This window comes from Syngnathoides biaculeatus, chromosome 8 (assembly GCF_019802595.1).
Source record: "Syngnathoides biaculeatus isolate LvHL_M chromosome 8, ASM1980259v1, whole genome shotgun sequence".
In the NCBI taxonomy this organism is placed as follows: domain Eukaryota; kingdom Metazoa; phylum Chordata; class Actinopteri; order Syngnathiformes; family Syngnathidae; genus Syngnathoides; species Syngnathoides biaculeatus.
Genome location: NC_084647.1, coordinates 4198605 through 4211228, shown reverse-complemented (window position 1 = coordinate 4211228; position 12624 = coordinate 4198605). Strand labels below are relative to the sequence as shown.

Genomic DNA, 12624 nt, shown 5'->3' with positions numbered 1-12624 from the left:
GCTTGGATGAGAGTCAGCACCTCCAAATCTGACATCATGGGTCCTCAGTCGGAAAAGAGTGAAGTGCCCTCTCTGGGTCGGGGTTGAGATCCTGCCCCAAGTGGAGGAGTTCAAGTATTTTCAGGTCTTGTTCATGTGTAAAGAAAGCATGGATCACGAGGTCGACAGGCAGATAGGTGCAGCATCTGCAGTGATGCAGACTTTGTATCTTTTTGTCGCGATAAAGAAGGAGCTTGGTTGAACGGTGAAGCACTCAATTTACAGGTTGAAATACGTTCCTTGACTTACCTATGGTCACAAGGTGTGGGTCCTGACCTAAACTACAAGATACCAGATACAAGCTGCCGAAATGAAGTTTCTTTGCAAACTGAAACTTGGTCGTCTGGGACAAGCTCAGAGTTCAGCCTCTGGTCCTCCGCAATTAGAGAAGCCAGATGAGGTGGCTGGGGCATCTGCTTCGGATGCAAACGTTTCCTGTAGTTGTTCACCAGGTTTGCACGCACTGCAGGAGGGATTTTGGCCCACTCCTCCACACAGATCTACTCTAGATCAGACAGGTTTCTCTGCTGTTGTTGAGAAACGTGGAGTTTCAGCTACCTCCAAAGATTTTCTATTGGGTTTAGGTCTGGAGACTGGCTAGGCCATGCCAGAACGTTGATATGCTTCTTGCGGAGCCACTCCTTGGTTTTCTTGGCTGTGTGCTTCGGGTCATTGTCATGTTGAAAGACCCAGCAACGACCCATCTTCAATGCTCTGACTGAGTGAAAGAGGTCGTTCCCTAAAATCTCACAATACATGGCCGCGTTCATCTTCTCCTTAATACAGTGCAGTCGTCCTGTCCCATGTGCAGAAAAACACCCCCCAAAGTATGATGCTACCAACCCCATGCTTCACAGTAGGGATGGTGTTCTTGGGATAGAACTCATCATTTGTCATCCTCCAAACATGGTTAATGGAATTATGACCAATAAGTTGCATTTTGGTCTCATCTGACCACAAAACCTTCTCCCATAACTCCTCTGTATCATCCAAATGGTCTTTGGCAAACTTAACACGGGCCTTGACATGTGATGGTTTAAGCTTGGGAACCTTCCGTGCCATGCATCATTTCAAACCATGACGTCTTAGTGTATTACCAACAGTCCCCTTGGAAACAGTGGTCCCATCTCTTTTTAGGTCATTGACCCAAGTCCTGTTGTGTAGTCCTGGGCTGATTCCTCACCTTTCTAAGGATCACTGAGACCCACGAGGCGATATCTTGTATGGGGCTCCACTCCGATTGAGATTGACCGTCATGTTTAGCTTCTTCCATTTTCTAATGATTGCTCCGACAGTGGACCTTTTTTCACCAAGCTGCTTGGCAATTTCTCCATAGCCCTTTCCAGTCATGTGGCATTGTACAATTGTGCCTCTGGTGTCTTTTGACAGCTCTTTGGTAGTGGCCATGTTACAAGTTTGAGTCTTACTCATTGTATGGGGTGGACAGGGGTCTTTATGCAGCTAACGACATCACACAGGTGCAACTGATTCAGGATAATACATGGAGTGGAGGTGGACTTTAAAGGCGGACTAATGGGTCTTTGAGGGTCAGAATTCTTGCTGATGGACAGGTGTTCAAATACTTATTTGCAGCTGTATCACACAAATAATTAAAAAAGTCATACATTATGTATTTTTCTTTTTCGATTGTCTCTCTCACAGTGGACATGCACCTATGATGAAAATTTCAGACCCCTCCATCATTTCTAAGTGGGAGAACCTGCAATATAGCAGGGTGTTAAAATGCTTATTTTCTTCATTGTACATCTCTTAGCTGGCCTGAGAATATCATGATCTCCGCGGACGAGGTGTATGAAGTAGCTGCGAAAGGGAAGTTTGGGAATCCCTGCTAAATCTCATACTCATGTGACCCCAATAAGCTGTAGAAGATGGATAAATCAGAATAATGAAAATCTAGAAATAATGGATGCAGTATTGATATACCTATGCATGATTTGTACCATATTTTTGCAGCCATAAGATGCACTTAAAAGTATTTAATTTTCTCAGAAATTCAAAGCATGCCTTTGTTGTGTGACTTCTCCAATGAAGTGCACTTGAACACACTGGTAACATTATTAGCGCATATGCTAGCACATGTTTTAGTGTGTATACAAGCTACCATATGATGGCACTCACAAGGCGGAGAGGAATAATTGGTCTTTACAGCTGTAAGCAGAAGAACCTTACATTGCCCCACACACTACCTGTGTAGGCAGGTCATTACTGATGATGTTGTTCACTACTGCCGTAGAGCATGCTGGGATGATGTAAATAGTTTTTAAAATACATGTTTTTTGTCAATTATTTTGTGAGTAATTCCTTTTGTATTTTATTATTTGCTAGTTATGTTATTGTTTTTTCTGTTGTAAGATCATTTTAGATTCGATTTGACACCGTGAGTGTGAACATTGTCTCCAATGAGCTTCCTACACGGGCATTGCAAGCTTTTTCTCCTAACAGATGTCAAGTCCAATTGTTTCTGACTGCCTTTTGACCGCCATCATATGGTAGCATACATACACGTACAAGCATGCATGTCAACAGTGTGTTTAAAGCCCAGGTGTCATCCCTATAAACATTCTAAATTAATTGTAATGAAAAATACATATGACATTATTCACTTCAATGTCTATATGAAAAAATAAATGAGCGGAGAGCACGTCATCCATGCGCAAAGTTGTGGAAGAGTCATTCGACATCCAAGTGGTCATCATATAGACTGTTTTCAACTGACGTCACACCTTCCGATTTAGAACGTGTGCGCCATCTTGGTTTGGTGAGTTCAAGTAAACAGTAACTAAGCAGGAATCATTTCAGAAAGTTGCATGAATTGGAGCGCACTGCTATGTTATCGGTTGCTCAAACGAAAGTGGTCGTTGTAAAGTGTCTGTCTTTCGACTGCCAGCTGTGATCAACAATCAGTGCGAGAAAACGGAGCAGTTCGCAACCAAATGGCGACAACTGTGGCTGTCTTGTATTAACAGTCGATCTAGCAGCAAAGTCATTCCCTTACGTCCAAGTTTGCTTGGAGCATTTTGTTCTTGGTAATTATTGGATACCTTTTAGAATTTCACACCTTGTTAGCAATAACTAAGTTCTGTGAAGGAGTATTCTTTAGGGCCAAGGCCCTACATTATACTCGTGTGTGTGAATTAAATGCATGTCTCCAAAATCTGTATTTTCTGTTTTATTATAATAAGTTTGCAAAAACAAGTTACCACACCGCTAGCTGTTTTGTCAATTGAGTTAAAAATGTATCCGTGGAAGTGGAGAAAAAGGTGCGGGCTCCACTTGGGACTCTCTCTCTCTCCCTCTCGGTAACAAAAACGAAAATAATAACCTATTTCGTTGGTATAATCAACATAATTTAACACAACGCTGACTGTATATATATATATATATATATATATATATATATTTCAAGGGGAAATCCACAGGTTTGCATTAACAATTAACAATGTATCCAATATGTCATGTAATATGTACTCTATTTTGACAATGTGATGTTAAATCCTCACTTATTTAAGTGTTTCGAGAAGATTTTTATCGACTTACAAATTTTCAGTGCCGGTGCCGCTCACGGCTGTACTGGAGCCAGCAAGCCAGCTTGGGGGTGTCTGTCCCCCGCATAACACGTGTCACTCACGGCTTCTTCCTCCGATTTGTGGAGGAAGAGCCGACATCGAAGGCTCAAAAAGCAACGTCGCTATGAACTCTTGGCTCCAGCATGCTAACTTGTTGCGCAGCCCGCGGCGGCGTGAGTGGTGCCAGTAAGTAAGTAAGAAGTAATCCTCCGACTTCCCGATCAACCAAGCAGCGGAGCCGCTCACGGCTGTGCAGCTCACGGCTGTGTAAGGAAGTATTCCTCCGTCTTCTCGATCAACCAATACTGCTATTTCTTCATCAGATGAGGATAAATCCGAGAAATCAGCGCTTGGCATAAATGGAGTCCCTTGTAATCGAGCGTTTGAAACCGCACGTAACACGTCACATCTGTCCACGTAGTTCATGTGACTCGTGAAAATGGCAGTGCCCCTGAAAATTCGTAATTGTCAAAAATCTTCTCAATTAAATGAGAGAGGATTTAACATCATATTGTCAAAGTCGAGTGCATATTACATGACCTATTGGATACCTTAACGAAAACCAGCGGATTTCCCTTTTAAATTGCATTGTGCGGTACACTAACCTTAGCAGTGTGGAGACACAGGTTGCTTACAGTGGATACCCCCTCATCACAAACCCAGCCATTGATGAATTGGTGGTAGGCCTACAGACCTTTGTAATTCTTTAGTTGGTCCATGGTATAAGCGCTTGTCGAGAAGAGGAGATAGTTGGCGATGTCTGTATAGGTTACCAACGCCCACATTTGTGTGCTCCATTTGTGTTTCTCCGAGGTAAATGGGTCGATATTGTCGATCAAAGTACACTTCTTGTCGGAACGGTTTCTTGAAACAACATCTAATGAGCCCTGATAACTTTCCAAAGTCTTTTTAGCCATCATGTGTCACTTTTAAACTGTACAAACATTTGTGTAACTCCTGTCTTTAAGCAAAAGCATTAGTGAACAGCGCATCAGTAGAGTGAACCCATCCAACACGGCCAGGTGCCCCGGATGTAGTCACGCCGTCTTTTGGCTCCATCTACTGCCCATGACGTCACCCTGGATATTCACCATTGAAAACACGTTGTAGAGACGAACACGCCCCTTCTGACATGCAAACTTTTTTCAAAGAAGAAAACCTCTCACAACCGAGTGAAGTGACCGGGGCAATATTACCCTCTCGTTTCGAGCCATATTTTGATATGTGGATCACGGCCAAACCACCTCCCTACCTGATCCACCTCTACGCGGTGGAGATAAAAACAACACCGCCCACAAGCAACGACGACGCCGCAGCCAAAACACCTCCCCACCCAATACACCTCCGTGCAGCAGTGATAAAAACAACACCGCCCGCGAGCGATGACGATACCGAGGCCAAATCGCCTTCCCGTCCGCGAGCGATGATGACGCCACGGCCAAACGGCCTCACCATCTGATCCACCTTCGCGTGGTGGTAATAAAAACGCAGACCGGGGGCGACGACGACGGCACAGCCAAACCGCCTCCCCGTCCGACGCACTTCCGCGGTGGAGATGAGCCACGACGAACCGGATCTTTAGAAAAGTATGAAGAGTGTATCCATCCTCCCGAGTGTTCGAGCAATATCCAGCAATACAACAAGCCAGCATTTTGGCTAACATGAAGGAACAATGAGCTACCTTCCAGCAGGTAAAGCTAGTATAAACAGATGAGACCGCTTGAGTGTGCTACTGCCCTGTACGTCACTTCCTGCTTCTTCTCAAAAACAAATCCCTCTTGAGGATTTTCATGGCGGGAGTTACAAAAAGCCATATACATCAAAATCATGTTTTGTTGTGAAAATCGGTCCATACCGGCTGACGTTTTTTCTTTAATAACATACTAAAAATCATGCATTTCATGACAGTGGACCTTTAGGTGTACTTTATTGGACAAGTCATGCAAAATTTGCAAATGTTAGAACTCAGTGTGCACATAAGGTGCACCACATTGCAAAGCACCCTGTCTAATGCGACGGCTATTTATTTATTTAGAAGAGAATTATTCTATTTATGAGATAATTTATATTTAGAAGAGAATTTAAAACCTCTACATCATTAAAATATAGTAGTTAAAAATAAATTGGAGTGCAAAATCCGCAAATATGCGGGGCCGCGAACGGTCAACCACGAATGGGGAAGGGCACACTGTACTTGTTTTAAGGTTTATTTTAAATGGAAAAATGCTCTCAAGCTAGTTCTATTGTAATTCATTTGGGAAATTACATCATATTTGGATGGCCAACTGAAGCAGAGACCTGAGATTTAATTTCTTGCTTTGGAAGGGAAACCACCTCTAAGGTTGCAAAATGTGTATAGGGAAGCCGCAACAGGTTTAGTCAGGTCTCCAAGATCAAAGGCAAAAGCAAGAGCCAGCTTTGATTGACCTCTGTGACAAAGGACTGCCAGACCATGTTCAGCAGTTAATCCTGGGAATAGAGCTAGTGTTGAAGGACTGATAACAGATCGTAAAAGCCCCATTGATGGCATTGCCATCATGTGTCATCACTGATGACACAACCCTGACCTCATGAACATTTTGTCAATAATCTTACTGTTGGTTCCCTGTCCAAACGGAGAAATTTACCACAGCTTTTGACGGATCAGATGTTGCATCATTTCATAAAGGTTTAAGCATAACTTTTAAAATAAACCTTTAAACTAATATTTGAATTACAAACCTTGAAAATTCATGGGAACAGTATTAATTATTATCCTAAATTAAAGTGGGCCTATGGTTTTATGGTCCCTCATACGTAATAATCAACTTTTTCAAGTTACCTTATTGGGCAGCGACCTAGTACCAGTGGTTAGCACTGCTGTCGTACTTTAATAAGGGACTTTTCTGTACAGAGTTTCCATGTTCTTCCTTTTTACCCTACTGTCCAAACAATTTTTGTTTGGTAATTGAAGACTTTATGTGAATGACTCTTTGGTGTTCAGTCCAGAGTGTAGCCCGCTTTCACTTGGAGTCATCTGTGACCCATTTTTAGGATCGGTTCATAATGCCTTCAAAATACTTGAGAAAATTAGTAAATTCGTCATAGTATTGAGAAATGTTCGTTATTTACATCTGATCCTTTTCCATGTTACTTTTTCATCTCAGCAATTTATTTTAGCTGAAGGTAGTAGCGTGTGTTCAGTTTAGTTTTCGAGATTATCTGAGACTAGAGGGAACCGTAAAAGTATTGTTAGAGGTGTTTAAAGATATTTTGATGTATCAATTTTCCGTTTTCTCAAAAAGTTCATGTTGAAACCAAGGATAACTGCCATCATATAGTAGACAATAATAATTACGATCCTGAAATACAAATAGTGTCACTTATTGAGACCCCTCTTGGAACGGATTAGGCTATTTACATGTAAAATACACTTTGAAATATTCACGTTATGAAATGACTTCTGGAATTGAGGAATTTCATAAGTAGAGGTACTGTATATTATTTTTACATGTGGGGGCACCAGTTGATGGCACCAATTCAGTCCATATTAGGTGGCTCGGCGCCACCCTGGTGAAATGTTCTGGGCTCATGCCACTGGGAATGGAAAAGCTGGACGAAGTGGCTGGGAAAGCGAAGTCTGGGCTTCCCTGCTTAAGCTGATGAACCTGCAACCCAACCTCAAATAATCGGATTGAGGAATAGATGGTCTACTTATTCCTGAACATACCTTTTCAAAGCTCTCCATCTTAACTTTCCATGAAAATTGACTGGAATTTCTTTGTCTTTGCAAGCATTATAAAGTTGATTTAATAATAGTTCTCCTTTAAATGTAACTAGGTCTTAATCAATGGGAAGACATTGAAAAGCTGAACTTCTTTCCTAAACTGGAGGAAGTGCGATTACAAGGCATTCCCCTACTGCAGACGTATACCAATGTGGAGCGGCGCAGCTTGATGATAGCACAGTGAGTCCTATTAATAATAAATGCAGGACACAGATGGTTTTGGTTTCTTTTTACACTGCATACCTAGGATACTCTATCTACATCTGTCATATGTATTTAGTGCATTTTATATTCACACAAAAAAATATCTGTCTGATAGCTGCATAATGATTGTGTGTGTGCATGTGTCTTTAGGCTTCCCTCCATATCCCTCCTGAATGGCAGTGTTGTAACTGAAAGTGAGAGAGAAGATGCCGAGAGGTTTTTTATCCGTTACTACTTGCACTGTCCTGAGGAAGAGCTCCCTCACAGGTATATACTGTATGTAACTTCCCCGCAGACCTGTGCTTCAAGTACCTGTGCATACAATGGAAAATTACCCTGTAAGCACTGCTAAAGTTAACTGTATCTTCATAACTTCACTAAGTCCTTCTGTGTAATCTAGGCAGCTGCTGAATGACAAAATCTGGCTCTATATCCTGTACATCTCAATGAATTAGGATAGTGTTAAAAGATTTTTTTAGTTTAGTAATTCAATTGAAAAGGTGAAACTAATTATGGAGATGTACTACACAGTGTGAAGTATTTCATGATTTATTTATATATTTTTTTAGATTATAGCTTACATCAAACAAAAATGTTTTAATTTCAATGTTGAAATTGGACAAGAAATTGCCCATGAAAAGTATTTTCCCAAGTGTTTAATGAATCTAAGTAATGTATCAATTCTAAAAGGAACTTTTCTATGATATTTTTTAGATTAAAATTTATATGTATACTCATGAGGCTCTTTATTAAGTTCATATCATCTATTCTATCATTTAACGCTTCACAAAATTCTTTTAAGGCGGTTTTAAGACAGTTAAGACCCAGGCCAAGAATGTTCGTCCCCAACCATCACTTGAATGGGATGAAATTGAATCATATAAGAAAAAAATGGGACCCCACACAATAATAGGTGGTGATGCAACTGTACAGGACGTGAAACATTTTTGCATCGAGGAAAACACCCAAGTACTATGTTTTACCAATGACACGGTCTGATCCCTCAAAAAAATTAAGATCACCAATTAGCACCCAACTGTAAAATGTGTCCTTATACACACAGGGGGCTTGGATGTTCTCAAGCGGCAATCAGAGGTACTAAAGCAAGATTTCATTCATCTCCTAACAAAAGTATGTTTTGATGCTGAGGTTTTTTTATAGGTGGACCTCTCCCACTTGTAAGATTTGGAGATGAATGTTTCTCGAGGCGCCGTCCATTGAATAAGTGGTGAAGAGAAGTGTGTAGTGCACTATCCGTGAGTTTCATTGACAATCTCTCCACTTTTTGGGAGCCGAGACATCTTGACAAGGCAGACAGTTTCTGTGTGAATAGACAAGGAGTTAAGGTACTGGCTGCCAACGTTTTTTACACTGTATGTCATTCAACAGCCCAAAAAGAAAATGGTTGAAATGGGTACACAACTAAAAGACAAAACGATCACGTTATTCCTAAACAATCAGAGGAAAAAGAGATAAGGCAAGACAAGGGGCAGACAGACTCAGAGTCGTCCAATCGGAGGAGCAAATGATAAATGAGATGAGCCAGCACTTTACATTTTCCACACCTCTCCCTGCCCAATTGGAGCCAAACCCGACGCAAAACTCACTTTACTAGCCTAAATGCAATGTTAGGTCTGATGGATAGGGTGAAGACTATACCAATGCACAGTTATTAAAGCCATACTAATGAGAGATTTGACCCAATATTACGTACCCTTTTAGATTTCCTCCAAATTGAACACCCCTACCCCTTTGAATGCAAGGGTAGGGTTGCCTGTATGGAGATATTACATAGATTAAGCAGTGATCAGAAGGGTCCAGAGAGGCCATTCAAGGAGGCTCCGACGTGCAAGACCGTACAATAAATAAATTCTGATGACTTTGGACCGAATGTTGCAAATACTCGACGTGGGACGCCCCTGGTCACAACTCCTATGGATTAAGACCATCATCTGTTTAATCTTACTACCCAAACTGGAGCCATATTCGTTCGTGTTGAAGCTGCGTAGCCTAGCTTAGCCTAACCTAGCCTGATAACATCAAGTAACGTATGTAATCAAATATTTTCTGAGGAGGTAATCATCAAACGTTAGTACTTACGCAACCGGCAAAACATATGTTTCGTTTAGAACGAGGACTGTGAGTACATAGTAGGAAGTTGGGCAAGTAGTAACGTAAACTTATACTTGCTTATAGGCCCAGACCACCTGAGCTTATCTTGATAACTACAAGACGTGTTTGTGATAAAACCGTGCTGTCGAAGAAACATCGAACATGACTAACTTCATGACTTGTACGACGAGGGCCGTGAGGACTTATAGGAAATTTAACAAGTCTTATCTTAGTTCATCTTAGTGCGCAAATTGGTACTGTATCGTTCGCGTTGAAGCTGCTCAGCCTAAGTTAGCCTAGCGAGCTAACAACATTACCTACGTAGCGTATACAACGAGGCCCAAACATCGAACGTGGAGTCAGCCTTCAACTACCAGAGGGAGGGTCATTGTGGTTTGAATCCCTTCCATCCACATATCCTTTAAATCGCCATATCCTTTAGATTTTCACACAGGGAGTATGTGATTTGTGTATCTTATGTGTTGACTTTATTTGATTGATTCGTTTTTGTTTTTTTTTTTTTGACTATCTGCAACCCGTTGGGCAGCACAATATTATGCAAGCCGTCAGCCGGTCCCAAGCCCGGATAAATGCAGAGGGTTGCGTCAGGAAGGGCATCAGGCGTAAAACTGTGCCAAAGATATGAGTGTCACCACCGCGACGTTGGTGTGACGCGGCAGTGAATCTGTTGCCACCCGCGACGTGAACTCTGTTCGCAAAGGGGTCGAAGGATACCGTGGCGTGAGACTGGGTCAGCAGCGCGTCTGTCGAAGCCGCGACGTGAGTGTGGCAAGGCGGCGGATTGGTTTCCACTGCCACGTGAGCTTGGCTCGGGAGCGGATCAGTGGCTACTGCAGCGTGCGCTTGCAGTGAATCTGTTGCCACTGTGACGTGGGAATGGCGCGCCGGTGGATCCGTCGCCACAGCGACGTGAAACTTGTTCAGTAGCGAGTCCGTTGCCACTGCAGTGTGAACGTGAGTCAGGAGAGAGTCTGTTGAAACCGCAACGTGGGCATGTCTCGGGAGTGGATCAGTTGCAACCGCAGCGTGAGCGTGAGTTAGCAACAAGTCTGTTGAAACCGCGACATGGGCGTGTCTCGGGAGCAGGTCAGTTGCAACCGCAGCATGAGCGTGAGTCAGCAGCGAGTCTGTTGCAACCGCGATGTGGGCGTAGCTCGGCGGGTTATCCAATCCTTGCCGAACTTGGGCCGTGAGGACCACCAGTTCGGCCCTCTGCCGCTCTATTCCCGCCCGCATTTCACGATAAAAGACCTCATGATACTCGAGTTGCTGCACCTCAGGATTAGCGGACGCCTCCCTCTGAGCTGGAAGTTTCACCACCAGCTCTGGATCTGCTGGTTTGGCCGTTGCTGGTGGGGAGTGGATGGACAAGGACTGTGTCTTTGTCACAGAGCAGCAGGAGGCACAAGGGAGCACCCAGCCTGGGCGTCTCCTCTGGCCGCCACGCGGAGGACCCGGGTAGATGGCCGAGCGGGTTCCCAAAAACTGATTGGAGGACTTGGACCTACCAGGCAAAGACACTCGGGAGCTGGAAACATGGGGAGGTGAAACAAACTGACTGGGATTAAAGATAGGGAGAGGAAATTCACAGTCATAATATGAATCATAGTCAGGCAGCTGGTCATATAAATCATGGTCTTCCTCAAAATCCGAAAAATCAGAGTCCAAAAGAATACAAGGTGGTGAGCGGGTCATTGTTGGGACGTAATTATGACACGCAGGCGATGCGTGTGACAGGGAAGACACGAACGACATCATGGAGGCGACCCAGTTAGGACAGGCTTAGTCCTTTGGCAGTCGGTTTACCTCGCATCGGTCCCGGCGACGCTGTGTCTTTGCTGCTGGGTCCTGGTTTGGCCAGATCGTTCTGTCACTACCCATCGGTACAGAAGAGGACCCAATTGCAGGACTCCGGAGACATAGAGACAGTTTGATAAAAGTATTTATTCGGTCCAAAGTCGGGGATCAGGCAGACAGTCAAGTAGAGCAGCCGTAGTCTGGACGCTGGGCGTAGAGAGCAGGGATCGGTACACGGGAGATCGATCAGAGAAGGCAGGAGTATTAAAGATGTCAAGTTACGGGGTCGGTCGGAGGACAGGCGGAGGTCGGTACACCAAGGTTTACGATCAAGAATACGGGAGTGCAGCAACGGGGCATGAGTTGCGACGATCTGGCAACCCAGACTGTCCACTGAGCTATATATATATACAGGGGTTAATCACTGCCGATGGGGCGGAGGTGTACTAGGCGAGTAGTGCTGAGAATCCTAGACAGAGTTGTGATTGGTGCAGATTCCAACGGACATGTTGGCGAAGGAAACGGGGGCAATGAAGAAGTGATGGGTAAGTACGGCATTCAGCAAAGGAAATTTGAGGGGCAGATGGGAGTGGACTTTGCAAAAAGGATGGATTTGGCAGTGGTGAACACTTATTTCCAGAAGAGACAGGAACGTAGTGATCTACAAGAGCAGAGGTAGAAGCACGCAGCTGGATTATATTTTGTGCAGACTGTGTAATCTGAAGGAGGTTACCGATTGTAAGGTAGTGGTGGGGGAGAGAGTAGCTCGACAGCATAGAATGGTGGTCTGTTGGCTGACTCTGGTAGCGGCTCGGAAGACTAAGAAAACAAAGGTAGAGCAGAGAATCAGGTGGTGAAAACTGAGAAAGGAAGAATGTTGTGTGGCCTTTCGGAAAGAGGTGAGACAGGCTCTAGATGGACAGGAAGAGCTCCCAGAAGACTGGACTACTACGGCCAAGGTATTCAGAAAGGCAGGCAGGGGAGTACTTGGGGTTTCTTCTGGTAGGAAAGAGGAGAAGGAGACTTGGTGGTGGAACCACAAAATACAAGAAGTCATCCAAGGTAAGACATTAGCGAAGAAATGGGACACAGAGAAGA

At 43.7% G+C, this 12624-nt stretch overlaps 1 protein-coding gene across 7 annotated transcripts in view; it reads left to right on the top strand.

The window, feature by feature from the left end:
• LOC133505047 (tubulin-specific chaperone cofactor E-like protein) overlaps window positions 1-12624 on the top strand; it is a 42989-nt gene that overhangs the window by 20723 nt on the left and 9642 nt on the right. For all 7 annotated transcript variants that reach the window (XR_009796139.1, XR_009796138.1, XR_009796137.1 and 4 more), the window contains 2 exons: window positions 7446-7572; window positions 7747-7863. Coding sequence is in view for 2 of the 7 variants with exons in the window: in XM_061827918.1 (XP_061683902.1) it covers window positions 7446-7572; window positions 7747-7863 (244 nt within the window). In the remaining 5 variants the exon portion in view is untranslated. The remainder of the gene's footprint in view (window positions 1-7445; window positions 7573-7746; window positions 7864-12624) is intronic.